General features: G+C 35.3%; 1 protein-coding gene and 1 non-coding gene across 2 annotated transcripts; one reads left to right on the plus strand and one right to left on the minus strand.

Moving 5' to 3' along the window:
* Positions 1-3,316: 3,316 nt before the first annotated feature.
* On the minus strand, positions 3,317-4,414 carry LOC135147798 (uncharacterized). Its single transcript, XM_064081385.1, has 2 exons — positions 4,179-4,414; positions 3,317-3,929 (listed from the first exon to the last, which is right to left on the minus strand). Exons 1-2 carry the CDS (start codon positions 4,412-4,414, stop codon positions 3,317-3,319), a joined length of 849 nt encoding a protein of 282 aa, XP_063937455.1.
* Positions 4,415-4,664: 250 nt separating this feature from the next.
* Positions 4,665-4,771, plus strand: LOC135148165 (small nucleolar RNA R71). The gene has a single exon (XR_010286057.1). It is a non-coding gene; the product is annotated as a small nucleolar RNA R71 (small nucleolar RNA).
* The last annotated feature ends 20,226 nt before the right edge of the window (positions 4,772-24,997 follow it).

Consider the following 24,997-nt stretch of genomic DNA (forward strand, 5'->3'; position numbering starts at 1 on the left):
AGATCAGGGTTCCAAATGAGATAATTCAGGTTAATGTGGGGTATAAAGTTCTCATTATTCATCAAGGACTATTGGAGTATAATCATGTGTTTGTAAGGTGATATTACATGAAAAAGGTAATTCAAGTGTTAAGGGTATTATTGGAATCCAAAGTGATGATCATAAGGGGTGACAAGGTAATTCAATCCTAAATAAACAGTAATTCAACGTTCACAGGGTATACAATTGTAAAGCAAGTATAAAGGAAGAGTTTCACTTGCCTGGATAAAGCTTACTAAACTCCTGTATAGATGCTTCTAGGGGTTCCTTGCCTGGCCTCCTACTTGCACCTATAATTAGTAGTATCCTCGTCACTAACTACCCTTTCGCGTATAAATGTATATACATACATATATATATATATATATAAATATACACTTAAACTTAATTAAAACAAGTAACATAATCATCAAGTAATGCACATAACAAGTAAAGCATGGCACTTTATCATTTAACTATTATCACTTAAGAATCTCTAACTACACCTAAGTCACTTAAGCATTTAATCAAGTAACACATAAGGTCTAAGACCAATACCTCCTAACCATACTCTACTGACCTCAACTTAACCAATTAATAGTAAGGCACACTTGTGCCCCACCTCCCAAGACTTACAAGTGAAGTGCAACCTAAGTGACCCACTAGTATGCTTACCTTGGCAACACTTGGGTGCCTTGGTAAAAGAATGCATCTACACTAAGTGAATTGACTTAAACTAACTTGCACTCCCTAATATGACTTAAAACTAACTCATGAACTCAATATGAGGTCAAGGCCTCACTGATGACACACTAAAATGCAATGCACCCTAAGTTGGTACTAGAATGTGACTCCATGTGTGACACTTGTGTCCCTTAGTGGAAATGAGGCATCTCCACTTAAGGTATTGACTCCAAACCAATTCCTAAAGGTGGACACAACCTTAAACTAATATTATGAAGTGGTGTGACTCAAAGGTCTTGCCTATATGGGTCCTTAAAAACTAGTGTACCAAAGTGACCATTCTGCCTTGGCAGTTTGGCACCTCTTGGGGGTTTTGGCAAAAACAAGTGTTTCCACTATGTGCCTTGGTGAAATTGTGACTCTACTGGATACTTAAGACTTAAATCTAAGTTGTGCACTTGGAATGACACTAAGGCCTTGCTCAGGCCTCCTTGGGCTTCTAAACAAAGTTGGCACAGAGCACCCTGCCCTGCTGTGGGGACTGCCATGAACTTACCAACTTGAAACTCACTAATCTCACTCACTACACCAATCCAATGACTCAAATAGCTTCCTAATACTTCCCTGAGCTCAACTAAATCAAGGCCCCATGAGGGCCTCGTCATTGACAAGGTGTTAACCACTCAAGGACACAATTAATCCTAAAGTGCCCTGTTCTGGGGTGTACCCTGAAATGTGTGTGTGCATCTATGTAAATGATGGTTTTTATGACTTCTAAAGCTACTGGAGACTTGTATACATCAAGTCCTAACTCCAGGAGACTTGGGCCTATGAGGGCCTAAGCATGACACATCTATTTCTCATGGTTTCTAAGGTGCAAAAATCTGCCATGGTGTGTGTGTGTGTCTCCTTCCACCTTAACACCCTCCAAACACCACAAACCAACAAACCAAGCCACAATCCTATTCTACAATATTCATACACCTACTGACTAGTCACACAAAGCAAGATATTACCAATTTTAACCATCCAAGAGCACAAAACCGAGGCATACATAAAGGTAAAACAGAGCAGAATTTCAGGGGCATATACATATGCATAATTTCGAATATAACACATGGTAATTCTCACAAATAACTATTATTCATCATCTTAAACTATCATATATGTTAAGAACTAACCATATCTCACAAGAATCATGGCATGCATTACTCAAAAATCACATACAAAGTTCAATTTCATGATATTGCATTCGGTTTCAACATGCATCACTAGAAACATTTATACAAGCTCTAATTCATGCTATATCATCCAAATAATAGACATGCAAGGACTGAAATCACACCAAAACTTCAGCAAATCATCACACCTTTCGAATATACAAGTAACCAATCTCAAATCATGAATTTCGAAATCATCATCTCACATATATATATGTATACATTCGGCTCCTCATTGGAGTCATTGCCGAATGTGATGATTCAAGAGAATGCCTTGGCCAAATAAGGTTTTAACCTTACCAAAATCATCTCAAGATCATCTTTAGGAACCTCCAAAATGGAGACCCTAAGCTCATAAGAACTAAGGCCCCATTACGGCTCCATAATCACATGCAAGCAAAGACTAACCTTGAAATAGAAGATACAAGTGTGGGTGATGAAGTTCTTGGCAAAACAAGCTTGATTCTTGAAGAAAATGAAGAAATCGAAAATGGAGGAGGGTTTAGAGAGAGGAAGCCGAGAGGAGAGGTGAGGGAGATGAGAGAAATGAGAGAGAATGGGTGTGTGTGAGTTTGTGTGGTCAAGTGGGTATATTCAAGTACTTCCACTTTGACTTGACTAGAAAAATGTGAGTGGATTGTAGAAATGACTAGATTATCCTTCTTCCAAGTGTTAGTGTAAAATGCATGCAAGGGTAATGTAGTCTTTTGATAATTAATAAAAGTGTGATTAAAAGAGTATTAAAAGAATGAGTTTTAATAATTAAAGTACAAATCGATAAATCATGAAATTAATATCACAAATAATATGAGATTTTAGAAGTTTAATAAAATAGTTTTCACAAATTTTGGGCAAGAAATGAATTTTAAAAGAAATATTACAAGTAGAGCTCTAATAGTCACATTTCACATAAATATAAAACTCGAATATAATACACGTAAAATCTCGAGAAGAATATATATATCAAACGCTATTTTACAAGTTAAAGTTTATCGGCTACTCGCAATTAATCAAATATCACTGAATCGCATATATCTCTACTATTATTTAATCGGGTAACGGCAACGATCACATTTATTAATGTAAAGTCAAAACCGTCGCAACTAGTAATATTATTTAATCGCGTAGCGAGAATTATTCACCAAAAGTCATATAAGTACATTATAACAACATACGAAAGTCATGTAACGATAAACGAGTCAAATTCACATAGTTTGGCAATTAAAACACGAAATTTAATATATCACCAAAATGAAATACTGTAATATATATATTAGTCAAATATTACAGGCGTTACATTAATCCTCTTATAGTCAAAACTTTTCTCGGTATTTATAGTCAAAACTTATACTTATTTCTCGGCAGACCAAGTTTCTTGAAGACAGACAACGGCATCAGATTGATACTAGCTCCCAAGTCACACAAACACTTGTCGAAAGACAATTATGCCCAATAGTACATGGGATTGTGAAACTTCTCGGATCTTTCAGCTTCAGGGACAATTTCTGTTCAAACACCGCACTGCACTCCTCTGTCAAAGCTACAGTCTCCAACTCCTCAAGCTTGAGTTTCCGAGAAAGAATACCTTTCATGAACTTGGCATAGCTCGGCATCTGTTCTAGAGCTTCCGCAAAAGGTATATTGATTTGTAACTTCTTAAAAGCCTTTAGAAATTTTTCGAATTGTTTGTCGAACTTCTGCTTTTGAAGTCTCTTCGGAAAAGGAGGGGGTAGATATACTTGCTTAACCCCATCATCAGATTTAGGACTAGACTTCTCAGTTGATTCCTGGCTTTCCTCCTCGTTGATTTCTTTCTTGTCAGCGTCAACAACAGTTTTTCTACTATCAGACTTAGATGAGAGCACAGGTGTTTCAACCTGTTTATCGCTCTCTTCCTTGTTTTGCTCTGTTGCTGATTCTTTTTCTTTCGTAAATTTTCCGGACCTCAAGGTGACAGCCTGTACCTGTTCCTTCACCTCTTTCTTACCCGGATTAGCCTCGGTATCACTAGGAAGAGTTCCTTGTGGTCTGTTTATCAACGCGTTAGCAATCTGCCCAATCTGGTTCTCCAAAGTCTTGATTGACACCGCTTGGCTTTTAACCATTAGTCTCAATTCTTCCAATTCAGATCTTTCATTGGAAAATTGTCCAGCCATCCCATGATTTTGTTGCTGGAATCCGGATGGATGGAATTGCCGCTTCGGTGCAATTTGTTGTTGAAAACCCGAAGGGTTGAAAGGTCTAGCTCCTTGCTACTGAAATTCTTGCTGCGGGTGTGGCATGAAGTTCTGATTGTTGCTCCGGCTGAAATTCGGATGATTCCGATTATTGGGATGATAAGTGGCAGGAGCTGGCTGTTGAGACCTCTGGAAGTTGCTCACAAACTGGGCGGATTCACTAGATATAGCACACTGATCAGAAGAATATGCACCCGCACAAAGCTCGCAAACAATAGGTGGTGGCTGAACTCCCAAGTTAGCTAAGTAATCCATTTTCATAGTAAGAGCCTTAATTTGAGCAGTCAAGGCTGTAGTAGCATCAACATCTAGAATTCCTGCTGCCTTGCCCTGATGAAGACGCTAAGTATGATTTTGATATTCGTTTGCAGCCATCATCTCGATCAACTCATAAGCTTCATCATAGTTCATAGCCCATAGAGCTCCACCTGATGCTGCATCTAGCATTGGTCTCGATTGAGGTCTCAAGCCATTATAGAAGCAATTAATCACCATCCAATCAGGCATCCCATGATGTGGGCACTTTCGAAGCATCTCCTTGTAGCGTTCCCACGCTTCACATAAAGTTTCACCAGATAGCTGAGAGAATTGAGTGATAGCATTCCTGATTGCAGCTATTTTGGCCATAGGGAAGAACTTAGTAAGAAATTTTTGAGCCAGATCCTCCCATGTCATAATAGATCCTGCAGGAAGAGAATGCAACCGTCCCTTAGCTTTATCCCTCAGAGAAAATGGGAACAACCTCAATTTGATGGCATTGTCAGTGACACCATTGAACTTGAAAGTGTCGCAGATCTCAATAAAATCCCGAATATGCATATTAGGATCCTTTGTCGGAGAACCCCCAAACTGCACTGAGTTCTGTACCATCCGAATAGTGCTCGGTTTGATCTCAAAAGTGGTGGCCTGGATTGCTAGCCTGACAATGCTCGACTGAATGTCATTGATTTTAGGCTCAGAGAAAGCCTTAAGAGCCTTAGTATCATTCGCCACTGGTGGTTGATCACCCATTGTAGTACTCACTATCGTTTCTGTTTTTGCCAATGCTTCTTTACGAGCCTGAGAACGTGTTCGCATACACGTCAATCAAGTACCTGAAACACACATAAACAAAATAAAAGTGATAAAAGAATCCAAGTCAGTGAACTTTAACGACCACTGATGACGAGCACATAAACTAAAATATAACACCGAGTCCCCGGCAGCGGTGCCAAAAACTTGTTCGCACAAAATCACGCAAGCGTACGTGGTCACAAGTAGTATAGAATCAAATTCAGTTCGTTCCCACAGAGACTGGTGTATTCAGAAATATGCACTTATGCAACAATGTATGGCTATTATTCAATGCTCGGACAATTAACAAGTTGGTTGGTTTTATCTAACTTACTAATTAAACTCGAATTATTGAAACTAAAAATTATACTAAGTGATTAAACTGGATTACTTATGAGAATAAAACATGGGATTCTAACTTCATTATATACTTCATTAAGAGTTAAGCCTTTATCGATATGTGATGGTTGATAACTAATCAGATAACACAAAACTGATACACGCTATCTTTCAATATACGTGCACCATACTGTTTCACATCCACAATTAAGATATAAGGTAAACAGACACCAATTATGCTTAGACCTTATATGTCTATAAGATTTGAAAACATAACGGTTGAAGAACAAGTTATCTATCAGATTACATAGGGCGATGCAAGATGGCTAAAATCACATTACAATTATGCATATCGAACACATAAACCTATGTTCGCATGGCAAGTTCTAAATAGATATATCCACTGTCGCTTCTATAAAGATTAACACACAACTTAGATGTTAGCTACGCATCCAAGAAGAATAAGCACAACCAATACAAAGAAATCAAACATTCATCACACAAATAATTAAGGCAAATCAACTACTGAAATCCATATATAAATCCTCTAGAATCCCACGATAATGATTAGTTCATAATCGAACTACTCATCATCATGGGTTGGAATGTAAACATGATAAGGATATGCCTAAAACAATATAATAGAACGAGATCAAGGTTTAGAAAACAAATCCGAAACAAGCATCCAAAAGTAACGCCTCCTTCGAAGAATACAAAGAAAATTATGTAGACTAGGTCTTCTCCTTGTAGCCGTCACGTGCTCTCCAACTTGTTCCCCTCTTCAAAACCCTCATAATCCTATTATATATATATGAACGGGCTCTTTTAAGTGTATTAAAAGATGTAGAAAAGTGTTTCGAGCCCAATTAGAAAACCCACAAAATATCAAATCCTATCAGACCTCAAGGCCTTGAGATTCCAGGTCAATCCCTTGAGTTCGCCCCTGAGCATCTTCTGTTCGAGTCAAGGCCTTGAGATTTTACATCAAGGCCTTGAGATTTCACCCTGAGTCTTCTGTTTCATTCAAGGCCTTGAGACTTCACATAAAGGCCTTGAGAGTCTTCTGTTTGAGTCAAGGCCCCTAGATTTCACATCAAGGCTTTGAGATCCTGCTCTGCTTCCTTTGCACACTTTCGCACTCTATTTTCTGAACTCCAACCACCATGTAAGCCTAGAAAAGTTCATCCTCCCTCCATCTAGGTGCTCTACACACACCAACACAAAAACACATCAAACATACCAAATACTTGAGGCCAAATCAACATTTTAAGTCGAAACAAAGGCTTCCAAGTGGATATAAAATCCACTTATCATTTATAGAAATTACATAGTAGATCCTTTCTCATATAGTGTCACGATTCCAAAAGGATGAGAAAGCTAAGAAAATTGAGTAATGATTCGATGTAAATCGAGAAGGAAATAAAGAAACGACCACGAAACTAGAAAGGAAGTGAAGATCAATGCATGACATGTAATCTAACAAATGGCAGGATAATCTCTCTCGCACAAACTCAACACCAAAATAAGCTAACCTTACAATCGTGGAATAGATAAGTGAGCGCTCAATTTGGAAAGAAAATGTAGTTAATGATTTAAATATTATAAAATTATAATTAAACTACAGCCGTTTATATATATGTGTATGTATGTATATATATATCAATGTTATCCTTTGCGGATAAATACAAGAAATAGTTAAATTTAAGATTAGAAATTAAAGAGAAATGAAATGCGTCTATTAGTTGAGATTAAAATAAACACGAAGCGGCATATATATATATATATATATATATATATATATAAGTAATTTGATTAATAAAATAAATGATTGTTTATATATTATTTAATAACATAACGATAAGATTTCGGTAAAAGTTAATAAAGAAACATTTAAAAGATTTTTATTTTTAATCTTAAAGCCATTAAACAATGAATCTCGGAGAAATTTAGTCAAGCATGATTAAACTAATTTATTTTGTGATTATAGGATATAATTAAATAATTTTTCTAGATTTAATTTTAATTTCCATATTTTAACAAACTATTTTTTTTTTGAAATCGTGACTTACAAATTAAAAAGAAGATTAGGCATGTGAATAAATTAATTTATACTAATTGTTTATATTTTCCACTATTAGAATTTAAACTTTTTTGCAACAAGGCCCAGCCCACCTAGTGGGCTACTTATAATTACCCATGACATTTGTGACCTATTTTTTCTGAAGGAAAACCTAATCTATGTAGCCGCGCTGTCCCGATCTCGGATCTCTTCTCATATCATGAGCTTCTCATCTCGTGATTCATCTCACCTTGCACATTATTTTACAGGAAAACCTTAATCTTGGTAGCCTCCCTCTCTGGATCTTTTCTCATCTCATGGGCTTCTCATCTGGTGGTTCATCTCACTTTGCACATTGTTTTACTGTATATGGTATACGTTTATATTCTTTATAATTTTAAATGTACCACATGAACATATATAACAATATATGGTCCCGGCATGCTTGGTAAACATTTGTGTGTTAGTAGTTTTCATTTCTCTAGTTCTTACTTAAATGATTGTATATTTCCCCTATACATATATAATGAATTTGTTATGAACTTTCATCTCTTGATTATATAAATTCTAATTTTAATATTTTGTATTATAATTTAATGAATTTATTATAAAATATGTTTGATTCTTGGGTATATAAAAAAACTGGGATTTAAATAGTTTTATAAAAGAATAAGATTATTGCTTCTCGGCATCATTATACAAAATCGAAAATTGTAATAGTCCTAAAGACTTTTTATTTTTATGTCCATAAGTGAATTGAGAGCATTTAATATTTTTTTCACTTATTTTTATTGTTCTTGAAACTTTGTGTGAGTGCTTTTGAATATTACACATTAATATACATGCTACCTCATATTTTAGATCAAATTAAAGACTAATTACTTGTTTACTTGTTTGTAGAAACTCTCCTCATATTGTTGATGAAAAATAATGAAGAAAATGCTCCAGTATCCTCTCCAATAATCTCCAGGTATTAGGCTTAATACAAACTTAGTAGTATATTTTTGGTATAACATTAATTTTATTTATAACATTATAATAGTACTATATTTTTTCTTCTAACATGAACTTTTAGTTATCAATTAGACCTTAATGGTATACAAACTTTGTTCTGCACAATTATTGGGGCATTATAGTTGATACATAGTATAACACTTGGATAGATATGTTAATGTGCTCAAAATTTCATTTTTAGTATTAGGATATCCTATGTTAAAGCCGATTATTGTTATGACGAACTATGTTAATAAATATTTTTTGTTTTATGCTTAAAAGGTGTTCCAAACAAAGTGATTATGACATATTTTGTAGCCGAGTTTGCTGGTTTGGCGTAATCAATGTTATTATTTTTATACATCACATATATCCCAATTTTGTAACGACTTCTCATCAACTCTAAATACAAAAAAAATATGGTGCATGCAATTGGATATCTATTCCTAGAAGTGCTCGGATATACATACGTTAAAGTTTGTAATTTTCTTTTACATTTTTAAACCATATAGCTTATTTTATTAGTTTTGTTGGTGTGTCCGTATGTGTGTGTTATTTAACCTTTTGATGAATACCGTAAGGTCTAAACAAGTGCCATAAGAGTTGTAGACTTTGGTGGAATAACTATCTTGGCTCTTATCTCAAGCGTGATAGTTTCACTGTTGAAGCATAGAAAAGGATTATCAAAATCGAGGCCACCAGTATAGAATAGGCCTTTCGAGTTGGTCAAATTAGGCATTTCGTTTCGACATTTCAACATAGTATATGAATGCGACGCTATATGTAGGCCCTATTGAGTCGTGTAAACCGCCGACACTTATAATCTATTTACGTTGGTCAAATGACGACGCATAAGAAACATTAACCGTAAGGTATGCTTATATCGTCGCCTAGTCTAAATGTTGTCGCTTAAATATGATTTTCTTGCATCGCGTAGTCAAAAGGCCGACGCTAAAGAATGAGTTTATAGCACTGTGTCAGTTGTTTTCAAAATGTCGTCGCTAAAAGTTTGACCTATAGTATTGGTTATTTTGAAAATGTCGTCGCTTAAAGTCTATTTTAAAAAAATATTATATTTGTATATATAGGCATAATTGATATATTATATTATATATATTCTTAACATGCTCATCCCTAATCCTTAATTCATGTAAAGAAATCCAAATGAAAGTACACAAAGAAGAGAACGTGAAATTAAACTTAAATAAAACAAATTTAATTAGGAATATGCATCTATTACACATCAATTAGAATATACAATATTAAAATCATATTACAACCCATAGTTCTTTTTTGAAACTATATATCAATACTGAGAAAGTCCAGGAAATCCATTAATTAGTCTATCACTTATTGTTATCAAAACTCTATCACTTATTGTTATCAAAACTCTGTAAATATGTATAAGTATACATAAACACACATACGTATACATTTATTGTTCTCTAAGTAATATAAACCCATACGAAAAGTACAGACCTTCTAATAATATTCTAAATAATAAAAATATTAAATAAATTTTAGCTTATTATTTTAACAGCTCCCCTTAAGCTAAACTTTTTCTCATGCCAAGTTCTTCTTCAACTCCTTGAAAATGTCTGGCCTTAAAGGTTTGGTAAAGATATCTCTAATTTGCTCTTGTGACTTACAATATTTAATCACAACTTCTATTTTCTTAACCAAATCTCGAATAAAATGATATTTGATTCTTATATGCCTGCTCTTCCCAGATTTTCTTTGAGTGCTATAGCAGACTTGCTATCACAATATATAATTGGACTTTCTTTCCTGGCATGCTTTAGGTCTTCGAACACCTATGTGATCCATAAAGCTAAGCAACTAGCTAGTGACAAACAAATATATTCCGCCTCCGCCGTTGAGAGAGCCACAACTTGTTGTTTCTTTGACATTCATGTAATTGCACTTGAGCCTATGAAGAAAACATTGTTTGAAGTACTTTTACTATCGTCAACACTCTCTGCCCAGTCTCTATCGCAATATCCAATCACCTTGGAGTCTTTTTTCTTTTGATAGTAAATTTCATCACCAAGTATTCCTTAAACATACCTCAAAATTCTTTTCCGGGCCTCCAAATGTGTCTTCTTTGGTTGCTCCATGAATTTACTAATCAAACTAACACCATAGGTGATACCCGGCCGAGTGGCAGTCAGGTACATCAAGCTCCCCACAAAACTTCTATAGAATGTTGGATCAACATATTTAGAGTCGTCATCCTTACTTAGCTTCAATCAAACTTCAACGGGAGTAAAAAGTGGTTTCGCATCTTCCAGTCAAAATTTCTTCATCAAATCTTCCTTTCGAAATTTCTTCATCAAATCCCTTGCATCTTTTTCCTGAGAGATAAAAATTTCATTTTCATCTTGCTTCACCTCAATACCAAGAAAGTAGTGAAGTTAGCCTAAATCGGTCATCTCAAATTCTCGCATCATATTCTTCTTGAATTCTTCGATGTCATCATGATTTTTTCCCGTAAAAATTAAATCATCCACATATAGGCCAATGATGAGAATATTATCTTTGTTCTCCTCGATGTAAAGTGTATGCTCAAATGGACACCTTTTGAAACCCATCTTCATAAAATAATTATCTATACGGCTATTCCATGCACGCGGGGCTTGCTTTAGGCCATACAAAGCCTTCTTCAACCGATAGACTTTATTCTCCTCATTCTTGTGCACATGGCCTGGCGGTTGATCTATATACACCTCTTCTTGTAAGACTCCATTCAAAAAGGCAGATTTAACATCCATTTGGTGAACTTGCCACTTGTTTTGAGCGGCCAAAGAAAGTATCAAACGAATTGTTTCAAGGCGTGCCACGGGAGCAAAGATATCTTTGTAATCAACATCATACTTTTTCGTGTAACCTTTTACCACCAATCGCGCCTTATGTTTCTCAACTTCACCTTGTGCATTTAGCTTTGTTTTGTAAATCCACTTGACTCCAATGGGTTTCTTCCCTTTAGGTGCTTCAACTAACTCCCATGTTTGATTTCTTTCAATTGCATCGACTTCTTGATCCATGGCGTGTCTCCATTCATTTTCTTCAGTGGCATCTTGAACTTTGTTTCTCTTTCTTCCATTCCCACGAAGCTTTCTCATTGAAAATTACATCATGGATAATTATAACATTCCTTGTGAGGGGATTATACAATTTGTATACCTTAAAAGCTTCACTATAGCCAACAGAGATGCATTTTTCATATTTGTCGTCAAGTTTTCCTTTCTTTTCATCGGGTACATGAGAGTAACTTTTAATAGGTGAACGATTAAGAACATAATATGCACATGCCACTGCTTTGGCCCAAAAACATCTTAGGCAAGCTATTTCTTTTCAACATACTCCGGACAAGCTCCATAATTATTCGGTTCTTCCTCTCGGCCACCCCATTTTATTGAAGGGTTGAAGGTACCGTTAGTTGGTGACAAATTCCATGCTTCCTTAAGAAACTTCCAAATTTTCGTGGGACATATATTCACCACCACGATCAGATCTTAGTGTCTTCAAAGAACACCCACTTTCTTTCTCCACAAATGCTTTAAAATCTTTAAATATTTCAAATACTTGAGACTTTTCTTTGAGAAAATAAACCCACATCTTACGACTATAGTCATCAATAAAAGTGAGGAAATAACGACTACCTCCAATAGAGTTTGTGCGCATAAGTCCATACAAATTTGAATGTACCAACTCCAAAGGTTTTTTAGCTCGCCATGCATTGCCTTTTGGAAATGTATCTCGATGATGCTTGCCAAAAACACAATCTTCACACACTTGATCTTGCCTTTGAATACTTGGGATGCCTCTCACCATATGACCTTTACACATTTTAGAGAGAGTGATAAAACTCAGGTGATTGTATTAAAGATGCCGAAGCCAAGACTTATCATTCACAATATTAGCAAAGCATGGAAGAGACTCACTTCGAATTTACAATGGAAACATTTTGGTTGATGTCATCTTTACTCTCGCAACAAGGACCCCATTTTTATCTTTGATCTCACAAAAATCATCTTTAAAATTCACATCATGCCCCTTTCTCAAAGGTTGCGCAACACTTAAAAGATTATTTTTAGGATCGGGAACATAATAAACGCTAGAGATATAATTTGTACCTTGCTTTGTTCGGATTGAAACATCACCAAAAGCTTTGACAATGAGCCTTTTGTTGTCCCCCCGTCTTTACTTCTCGTTGAACACTTTCATCAAAATTCGCAAAGCAATTTTTATTTCCGATCATGTGGTTACTACAACCACTATTGATATACCAAAAGTCTTCAAGGGATTCTTCTTGAACATTAATAACAAGAAGCATGCTTTCATCTTTCTCCTCAACATAATCATGTAGAAAATTTGAATTATCTTTTTCATCAACTCAAAAGACTATCAACTCAAAAGTCCATTCTAGAACCTTTCAATAATATTCTAAATAATAAAAATATTAAATAAAGTTTAGCTTATTATTTTAACAGTTTTTGGTATGTTACACCGTCAGGAAAACCTAGCAGAGTATAGTTAATCAACTTGGATCGGTCAGATCTTGTCATTTATGAAAACCTAAAGGGGGGACTAGTCTAGGTGTCTACAACAGAAGAAATTGTAGGAAAAACTATTTTCTCAACACCAAGATTTGACAGCTTTTGTTCCTGCACATCCATCAGTGTCTTGCACTTACCTAGTCTTCTATACTGAAATCGCAAAGCAATAATGGGTACTTCTGCCACTTTGTCTCCAAAAATTCTTACACTTGCAACTGTGACAACTTCAGTCGTTTTCTCTAAGATCACAACATAAAAGCCTCGATAATCTAATCCTTTCACCTCCGATGGCCTGCTAAAGATTACATCTTCAGCAACATCCTTCCCATTCCAAGGTTCTTTTACGGACTGGAAACATTCATGCATCACGGTAACAGCCTGATTCAGCTTTATGGTTGTCTTGACATTAATCACATTTTCCTCATTCTTTAAAATAGTCCAACTTAAATTATTGTCCCAACCATAAATGTTTTTCCCAACAATTCACCAAGGCCAGCATATATGCCCTTGCACTTTTCACTACAAAAACATTTCTTTCTCTCTGGGTGTGCAACACAATACTCACCTAGGCACATTACATGAAACTGTTGTTTGCATTGATCACACGTATTAGTTGGTTTTGAATCATCTCCTGAACACTTCTGACCACAAATTGTGCAACAACAAGTTGGGAAGTACCAAAACTCACTAGCACGAACCTCTAACAAACCAAGACATTGCGGGTGGAAAGCAGATGTGCAGTAATCACATAATATTAAATCTACTATTTCCACAAACTAAGCAAAATTCATCATGTGGACTTTGTTGCATAGTCTCACTTACTGAACCATTTTTGCTGTCATTTGCTTTCATCTTGATTCATTTCACTTTGTTGTCAAGAACTCCCATTTCCTCCTCGACTTGCATTAGAGATCTTCTGTCTTCAAGAAATATATGGGCTGCAAGTCTGTGATAAGTACTCTTCAGATGATACTTAAAAAGACTAAGATTGAAGACACCCTCACACCAAGAACAATCAACCCCTTCATTAGTCACCCTTCCTTCTCCCATCACACTACTATCCTTTTTCCTGTAATACACTTTTGCCGAAGGTTTAATCACTCCACTTCTAAGACACAGAGCCAATTTACCCCCTGACCTCCCCCTTCCACCAGCCTTAAGCTTTCTACCCCTATTCGAAACCTTAGAATCTTTCCTTCCGGGCACAAAGAAGTCATTAGAGCTATTCTCCTCCGATTCAGTACACCAGTTATATTCTCACTGTCTGATTCCCTGCACAATTCGTTGTAAAATTCTGCAAAATTTTCTTCTTGAGACAAAGTATCCTCAACGAAAGCATCATCTTTTACCTTCCCTTTCATTCAAGCCAACATCCTTTCCCCATAAACATCACCAGAACTCAGCCGTCTCTTGTTGTTTGTCGAAGCATCAACACTTACTTTTCCAGATTCTAATTCAACAGCATTATCAATTCTTTCCACACACTCTGATTCAAGAACATCATCATCATGAGTTAATTCCACATTCTTTGATCCAAGAACATTAGCACCCAACTTTGATTGGCATGTTACTAAGTTTTCCTAACAGTGTAATGTTCTTGGATCAAAGAATGTGGAAAGAACTCATGATGATAATGTTCCTGAATCAGAGTGTGTGGAAAGAATTGATAATGTTGTTGAATTAGAATCTGGTAAAGTAAGTGTTGATGCTTGGACAAGAAAGAAGAGACGGCTAAGTTCAGGTGATGTTTATTGGGAAGGGATGTTCGCTTGCATGAAAGGGAAGGTAGAAGATGATGCTTTGGTTGAGGATACTTTGTCTGAAGAAGAAAATTTTTCAGAATTTTGTAACGAATTGAGCAGGGAATCAGACAGTGAGAATATAACTGGTGTCACTAAATCAAAGGAGAATAATTTTAATGACTTATTTGTGCCCGGACGGAAGGATTCTAAGGTGTCGAATAGGGATCGAAAGAGGAAGGATGGTGGAAGGGGGAGGTCGGGGGTAAATTGGCTCTGTTTCTTAGAAGTGAAATGATTAAACCTTTGACAAAATGTATTACAGAAAAAAAGATAGTAGTGTGATGGGAGAAAGAATGGTGACTAGTGAAGGGGTTGATTGTTCTTGTTGTGAGGGTGTCTTCAATCTTAGTCTTTTTGAGTATCATGTGAAGAGTACTTATCACAGACTTGCAGCCCATATATTTCTTAAAGACGGAAGAGCTCTAATGAGAGTCGAGCAGGAAATGGGAGCTCTTGACAACAAAGTGAAAGGAATCAAGATGAAAGCGAATGACAGCAAAAATGGTTGAGTAAGTGAGACTATGCAACAAAGTCCACATGATGAATTTTTCTTAGTTTGTCGGGAAATAGGAGATTTAATATTATGTGATCAGTGCACATCTGCTTTCCACCCACAATGTCTTGGTCTGTCAGAGGTTTCTGCTATAGAGTTTTGGTACTTCCCGACTTGTAGTTGCGCAATGTGTGGCCAGAAGTGTACATGAGATGATTCAGAACCTCTAATACGGGTGATCAATGAAAACAAAAGTTTCATGTAAAGTGCCTAGGTGAATATTTTGTTGCAGACCTAGGGAGGAAGAAATGGTTTTGTAGGGAAAAGTGCAAGGGCATATATGCTCGCCTTGGTGAATTGTTGGGAAAAACATTTATGGTTGGGGGCAATAATTTAAGTTGGGCTATTTTAAACAATGACGAAAATGTATTTAATGTCAAGAAAACCACAAAGCTGAATGAGGCTCTTATTGTGATGCATGAATGTTTTCAGTCTGTAAAAGAACCTTGGAATGGGAAGGATGGTGCTGAAAATGTAATCTTTAGCAGGCCATCGAAGGTGAAACGATTAGATACCCCCTTATTGCGCGCTATGCGATTTCAGTATAGAAGACTAGGTAAGTGCAACACACTAATGGATGTGAGGGAACAAAAGCTGTCGAATCTTGGTGTTGAGAAAATAGTTTTGCCTGCAATTTCTTCTGTTGTAGACACCTGGACTAGTCCCCCGTTTAGGTTTTCATAAATGACAAGATCATGGATCCAAGTTAATTAAAATAATAAGCTAAACTTTACTTAATATTTTTATCATTTAGAATATTATTGAAAGGTTCTAGAATGGACTTTTGAGTTAATGAGATTTTGCATTTCAAAATGGTTCATGTACCTATATTAAATATGGTGCATGTACTAGAAGTATTCTACAGGTTCCATGTAGTCCTATAAATGGGACCATGTTCCAAGCTTTGTAATCATAAAAAAATTTCTTTTGAGTGTAATACATTTATGAGTTTTATATATTTTGTGTGAGAAGTTGTGTGGATTATTGAGAACAAGTTTTCTTTCTTTAATCTCCAACAAATAATTATTTATATTCCTACAAAGTGGTATGAAGAAAAAGGTTTAAAGATGGCATCCAACAACAATATGTTGAAACCTCAACTTCCTCGTTTGACGGGAAAGAATTACAACCGATAGAGCATTCAAATAAAGGTGTTATATGGCTCTCTATATCTTTGCACCGGTTTCATTATATGTTTCCACCCATTGTATTTATACCTGTTTTATTAATACTCAAAAACTGATATAGCTTAAAAATTATAAATACAAAACACTCAAAATTTAACATATCTAACAAATTATATTATAATAAATCCAAAAGATTGTTTACATTAGGAAAAAGTACAATATTAATTACAATCTCTCAACTAACTCGGTTACGTCAAACATCTTAGAGAATAAGAACCTCTCAACTAACTCGGCTTTTCTTGAAGCTCCTTATGATCTTTGTGCACTCTCATTTTCTTGCATTTCTTAGTTGCCATATGCCATGAATAAAATAGTTTATATTAGTACATATAAAGCATATAGAAAATTACTCTTCAAGAAAACATGAATTGCGAATATGAATTACCTGACAAGAGACATTCAAGAGTAAAAAATTGAGCCCAAATCTCTCGATGATTTCCTTTTTGCCATAACTCTTGAAACCAAGATCCTACAAATATAAAAGATAACGTATTGCCAGAATAAAAACTTGAGTTTGAAACTTGTAAAATAGTGTTTGAGTTGTTTCTCTTACCACTTCTCAGTTCATGTTCGAATTTTTCCAAGAAAGCATGACTATGTCATACATGTACCTCATAACAAAATATCCACATTCTGTCCTTCCTACTTGTTGAGGACACTATACATAAACAAGATTTAGTAAATAATAATTAAATAAATGAGGAAAAAAATAATGTAAACAAAAGTAAGTTATACCTGAACCTCATGCTGTGTAAAATGTTAGTGTGTGAGCCCTAGAGTCAACACTAGATTATGTTTTTCTATTTAAAAATATATAATTATTAATATTGTTCTATTGATTATAATTTTATAATTTATTATATCTTTATTTACTGCGATATAAATATTAGATTAATAAATGTCCTTGGATATAATATGAATTCTATATTTCTAAGTAGATGAGTTAGAAATGAGATTATAAGAATAGTATTGATATTCCTAAATATCCCTAGTCGAGTATTATTATTGGACGATGATAATACACTAACACTAGTGTGTTTTGTTGACTGATGATCACATCTCATTAATCATAGGTATCTCATTAATCATAGGTATAGTGATACTAAAGTTAAGAAAACAAGCACATGTATAATGTATAATATATATATATATATATATATATATATATATATATATATAGAGAGAGAGAGAGAGTTTTACCCCAATAGAAACCTTCTTATTTTACAAACTAGAAACTATCACTAAATTTCTAAGAGAATATCACTAAATTCTCAAACAACACCACTTTCTCCTTCTTCTCCCACCCACCAACCTCCACATGTCCGCTGCTCCCTCCACATTTGCCGCCTCCTGCCGCCCCGTTCATGTCCACCATCCCTCCCTTCCTCCTCCACCAACGTCCACCACACCTCCACCGCTTCCACCACATTCATCTCGACCTCTGCCATCACCTCAACCTCGACACTATTACCGCCACCACCTTCATCCGCGCGCTATCTCAGCCCCTACCTCCGCCATAACTCCACCTCGACCTCCACCTCCACCATCTCAACCCTCACCCCAGCATCCTCCATGCCCCCGCCCCCGCCCCCTTCATGTCCACCACCTCCATCTCCATCTCCATCACCGCCATCATCACCAGAATCAATAAATAAAAATAGATCTCGAAGTTTTCATTAAGTTTCGGAGATTTTACGGATATCACTAATTTTTACAGCGAATATCACTAATTTATAAAGCGAACATCACTAAAATGTATAGCTGATATCACTAAATACTATATCAGAATATTAACGGATTTTGTAAACATATCAGTAGCAGGTGGTGATGATGATGGTGAAATCGGAAATAATGACATAGGTGGCGGTATTGGTAGAAGTGTGTGGGCAGAGTTGTGGTAATAGAGGTGGAAGGAGAGGAGAGAGATGAAGTGGGGTTGATGAAAGAGATAAGGTGGAGTTATTGGAGAGTATAAATGAATTAGTTTTTACTTTTTATTTTAAGGGTGGTTTCTATTTGATCATGAGCCTATATATATATATATATATATATATATATATATATATATATATATATATATATATATATATATATATATATATATATATATATATATATATTTGTGTGTGTGTGTGTGGCGCTGTATAGACCCAATGTGAGATTCTTCATGTTTGTTGTATCATAAGTAATTTCACAGTGATAATGATGTAATGGTCCTTAGACTTAAAATCTTTATATTTCTATACGATGATTAATATACTTTGATTACATTAAAAGTTGCCTTTGACCGGATAATGATAAAAGTGTATTTCGGGTACATTGTGAATTGTATGAGAAATATGAATGATCTAGAAAGGATTTAGATATTATTGGCCTCTTGTGTGAGTTAGACTATGAAATGCATGGCCACGCTCAAATGTTGATTTGAAAAATAATCTACTCATTGATCAAGGAAACTCGGATTGAACTATGATGAGGATGACAAATTACATGCTTCTAGTTTAATCTATAATATGAGGTTAAGGGGATTATATTACATTGAACATTAGTCGAAACGTTTAATCAATCACCGATTTAATTATTATTACTTGGGTAGCTATGATATATTACTAGATGCCGCTCATTGTTTATAATTTTAATATTAGATACTAAAATTATTTCCAACGTAATAATAACCTAAAGGGTCGCACAAAGAAAGTTTGGAGGAATATTTAATTTAAATTTATATTTAAATTAAATAGATAATTCAAATTATTTATTATTAATTAAGTTACACTTTATTAAAAGGATAAATTATTTTGAATTTATTAATAATGAAATCAGAAATCTAGTAGGTATCTGATAATTAAGTGGGACTTAATTATAATAGGAATAGAATTTCAGATTTCATGAAAAAAACTCTAATTGGATTAGAGTTACGACTGTTTAGGCTTTTCCTAATAAACATCATGATGGCTAGCTAAAGTGTAACAGTTTTTATCTGATAAAAATTCTAAACCCTAGTTGCCATAGGTGTTTGTGAGAGAAAGAAGAAGAACGGTTATGGTGCTAGTACACCGCCTCCTTTGTTCAAGCTTTCGTGTGGATACGTTTGGTGCGTAGATCGTCCATTGGCGGGATACGTGGTGATTGATTAAAGCTAGGACCTCTATTAGACATCCAATTCGTAAAGCTTCTCAAGGTAAACATCCGAACTACGAATTAAATATTATTTTTCGCATGGATCCTACGGTTGGTTTCGAAAATTCTTAATATTTCACGATTAAAATTATTGATTCCGCTGTGTTATATGCCACGAAACCCAACACAAAATACGTATATCTCATCAGATCACTTATTGAACTAGAATATATATATGAGTTGGGCTCCTAGAAACCCATTCTCTTTAGAGTCCTTGGAGTCCCCTCTCAACACCGTTGGATCATATCCTAATCCTACAATCTGAAGTACACAAGCATTTAATCTATTTTAAGTTTATAAAACTCTTTAATAAACAACCGTGCATATCACAACTGCTAATAACACGGGGATTGGCTCAACGGTTTTGAGCTGATATCCTGCAGATTCTTTGATCCTGCAAATTAGAGCTCGACTTTACACTATAAAGCCCTACTTCGGTTTAGTTTCAGACGGCAAGACAACTACGCCTGCAGAACATCGACGGCTGTTAGGATTTATTGGTGATAGACTGGAGCCAACTTAACAATTTTTATGTACATTGATTTATCTAATTAAAACATACTGTCACAGCCAGAGTATGTCTTTGTAGTGTCTTGTTATCACTGTCAAGTGTAATGTTTGTATTCTTGGAAGAAGTTCAATTCACATTGTTCATGCCCCGAGACGCGAAAACCAATGACAGCAAGAATAAAAGACTTCTACTATCAAGATGTTTGACAGCAGTACTACACAAGACAGAGAGTTGCAAGGTCCTGACAGCAAGTTTGTATTTGACAGCAACATTGGCTGAAGCTCTGCAAACACCAAGTTTCCGCTCTCATGACAGCAGAACACTGGTGTTCCTACCAAAAGAGTACTCAGGAAGCCACTGTCATCACAATCTTTGTTTGACAGCAAGTTCTGGTGTCCTCATGTCACTGTCGCCGGAGATCTTGGATTAGATTTGATTCCACATCAAGTTAATCCTGTGGCAGATAAAGATGTTCAACCTTAGGAATGCTGTAGAAAAGATGTTTTGTAGCCGACCTACCAAGCCTACAGCTTGATACCCAAGAATACACAAAGTCGTGGATAACTATCTGGAAAAGAGTCAAGTCACTATTCATTCACTTCTGTTGTACTCAAAATAGTATGTTCCTAGGTTGCTTATCATAATGTAACAACTATTGATTTGCATTTTAGGAATGTCACATGGGCTGTAATCTATAAAGTAGCCGCAAAAGCGAAAGTCTACTTTATAGATCTGCAGAACCCGTGGTGCCCAAGTAAGGTTCAACTCTCATATAAGTATAGGAACCTTAACTTGAGCCGGTAAGCAATTTCAGAAAATCAAACAGAGTGAACACCCAGGGAGTGAAACACAAGTGTATTCCTTAAGATAACTGAAGCTCGAGAATTATTTTTCGAGGTTGTAGTAAAACAACAAAATAAATAAACCATTTATTTTATGAAGTTTAACTATAGTGTTCATAACTTAGTTTGTAACTTTCTCTACTAATCCATTTAAATCTATAATTAGTTGAATTGAGATTTGAATTTATCAGTATTGCATTCAACCCCTCTTCTGCAATACATTCGAGGACCAACAACGACAATGAGCGACGGTATGCCCCTTTTCTTCAATTGCAGAATAACCCCCTTTCTCGTGCTTTTAATTGTCGTGGGTTGTATGTACACGGCTTAATTTGGGTGTCTCACTGATGAAGTTGTTTGACAATGTGCTGCACCTTTTTGGGACTACTAGTAGGGCAATGTGTTGCAATTCTACGTAAACATGACTCTTAATTTTGTGTTTTTCCTATGTTGTTGATAGTTGTAGAGTATGTGTACAAATTGGGTTTGGTGATTTGAAAATATTGTTTATGATATATTATAAGTTACAGCATATTCCCCATTGAATGTACGAATAATGGACTTTTTTTTAATTAATGCAAAGCCTATATTAGTAAGTACACCCGATTTGTGAACTGCAGTAACTAGGTGTGTCCTGCATAGTGTATTGTTTGTTAACATAGTTTTATGTATAGTGGAACGTTAAATGTTTGGCTGCTTCTATTTAGTTTTAGATAGAGTGAAACCAGGGACAATGCACTATATGTTTTGCTTAACAGTGTGTTTTGTGTCCTGAATTTATGCAATTTTTGTATTGTCCAGCATGATAAAAAGGTAATGTGGATATCTATGGTACTAAAATACTTGGAATTATATCATTTATTTGAATAATGTTTTTATTTTCAGAATGCAGGACAAAGGAAAACGAGAATTAATCTTATCAGAATACCTTGGTTGGACAGGTGGAAAAACCCTCCTAGTGGTGTACATGTCCAACCAAATGACGGTAATGCCAAGTTGAGAGAAACTATAGACCTGACTCAAAGCATAATTCTAAGAAGTGGAAGGAAACGACCGAGCAGAATTCTGAGAAGTGAAAGGAAAATACCAAGAATCCTTGCGGAGAATAAAAACTATGAAAACAAAAACCAAAGTGTTGAAAACTCAGAAGCTAATTCAAGTGGTGACGCGTCTAGTGATGAAGTTGAGTTCATGACCCCGGAAGAGAAGTTTGTTCATCACATGAGTGTGATGATGACAACACTAAGCACCTGAATATGGATCAGAATTACAGAAAAATAAAAAATGAAAAATGACGAGCACAGTTTTTGGCTCTGCCTTTTATAGGATGCATGGATTTCATTTGTTTAGACACTTCGATAGCATTGAAGTATATCGTATTCACTTAGCTCAAGCTCAAAACCTCTCCATTTGTTAAAGATGCCCAAAAACTATTCATGAAAGTGAAAAAAAAAATAATTGAACATACTTTTCACTAATGTGCCTTTGAATTGAAAATTAATTATTTTGGTTGTCCATGCCTCATGTTGCGGCTGGAGAATCATTCACTTCATGTAAACAAGAGTAATGGGAATTCTACAAGTAACCAAATGCCATAATTCACCAAAATATAACAGAATCCTAGAGCCTATATTTCCTGTTTGGTTGCACAAAATTTTGACCTTCTCGTACAAATAGTGCGCGCAATGTTTATGTTTCATCATTTGTTAGAAAATATTCAAGAACATATAAAATTAAATGAAAGAGGAAGAAATATACAAAAAACATGTAAAGGTTCATTCATGTTTTATACAAACAACTTCTTAAAACATTCTTAACACGAAATCAAGTTTACGCCGGACGGTAAAAAAACTAAATAATATTTATTGTTCGCACAAAATCACGCAAGCGTACGTGGTCACAAGTAATATAGAATCAAATTCAGTTCGTTCCCACCGAGACTCGTGTCTTCAGAAATATGCACTTATGCAACAATGTATGGCTATTATTCAATGCTCGGACAATTAACAAGTTGGTTGATTTTATCAAACTTACTATTTAAACTCAAATTATTGAAACTAAGAATTATACTAAGTGATTAAACTGGATTACTTATGAGAATAAAACATGGGATTCTAACTTCATTATATACTTCATTCAGAGTTAAGCCTTTATCGACATGTGATGGTTGATAACTAATCAGATAACACGAAACTGATACACGCTATCTTTGAATATACGTGCACCATGCAAGATGGGTAAAATCACGTCACAATTATGCATATCGAACACATAAACCTATGTTCGCATGGCAAGTTCTAAATCAATATATCCACTGTCGCTTCAATAAAGATTAACACACAACTTAGATGTTAGCAACGCATCCAAGAAGAATAAGCACAACCAATACGAAGAAATCAAACATTCATAACACAAATAATTAAGGCAAATCAACTACTGAAATCCATATATAAATCCGCTAGAATCCCATGATAATGATTAGTTCATAATCAAACTACTCATCATCATGGGTTCGAATGTAAACATGATAAGAATAGTCCTAAAACAATATAATAGAACGAGATCAAGGTTTAGAAAACAAATCCGAAACAAGCATCCAAAAGTAACGCCTCCTTCGAAGAATACAAAGAAAAATATGTAGACTAGGTCTTTTCCTTGTAGCCGTCACGTGCTCTCCAACTTGTTATTCTCCAACTTGTTCCCCTCTTCAAAACCCTCATAATCCTATTATATATATACGAACGGGCTCTTTTAAGTGTATTAAAAGATGTAGAAAATTGTTTCGAGCCCAATTAGAAAACCCACAAAATATCAAATCCCGTCAGACCTCAAGGCCTTGAGATTCCAGGTCAAGCCCTTGAGTTCGCCCATGAGCATCTTCTGTTCGAGTCAAGGCCTTGAGATTTTACATCAAGGCCTTGATATTTCACCCTAAGTCTTCTGTTTCAGTCAAGGCCTTGAGACTTCACATAAAGGCCTTGAGAGTCTTTTGTTTGATTCAAGGCCCTGAGATTTAACATCAAGGCCTTGAGATCCTGCTCTGCTTCCTTTGCACACTTTCGCACTCTATTTTCAGAACTCCAACCACCATGTAAGCCTAGAAAAGTCCATCCTCCCTCCATCTAGGTGCTCTACACACACCAACCCAAAACCACATCAAACATACCAAATACTTGAGGCCAAATCATCAATTTAATTCAAAACGAAGTCTTCCAAGTGGATATAAAATCCACTTATCATTTATAGAAATTACATATTAGATCTTTTCTCATATAGTGTCATGATTCCAAAAAGATGAGAAAGCTAAGAAAATTGAGTAATGATTCGATGTAAATCGAGAAGGAAATAAAGAAACGGCCACGAAACAAGAAAGGAAGTGAAGATGAATGCATGACATGTAATCTAAAAAATGGCAGGATAATCTCTCTCGCACAAACTCAAAACCAAAATAAACTAACCCTACAACCGTGGAATAGATAAGTGAGCCCTCAATTTGGAAAGAAAATTTAGTTAATGATTTAAATATTATAAAATTATAATTAAACTACAGCCGTTAGATGAGAGTAAAATGGAGGGTCAGGATTGGGACTCCGGAAACTCCAAAAAAAAGTGAGACTATATCAATGTTATCCTTTGCGGATAAATACAAGAAATAGTTAAATTTAAGATTAGAAATTAAAGAAAAATTAATTCCGTCTATTAGTTGAGATTAAAATAAGAACGACCCGGCGCATATATATATATATATATATATATATAT

This window comes from Daucus carota, chromosome 7 (assembly GCF_001625215.2).
Source record: "Daucus carota subsp. sativus chromosome 7, DH1 v3.0, whole genome shotgun sequence".
Taxonomy (NCBI): Eukaryota; Viridiplantae; Streptophyta; class Magnoliopsida; order Apiales; family Apiaceae; genus Daucus; species Daucus carota.

Coding starts and splice junctions, on each gene's coding strand:
- LOC135147798 (XM_064081385.1), bottom strand. CDS start 4,414: ATGGATTACTTAGCTAACTTGGGAGTTCAGCCACCACCTATTGTTTGC. Junction 3,930..4,178: donor CACCCGCAGCAAGAATTTCA/GTAGCAAGGAGC, acceptor AACTCTTCCTAG/TGATACCGAGGCTAATCCGG.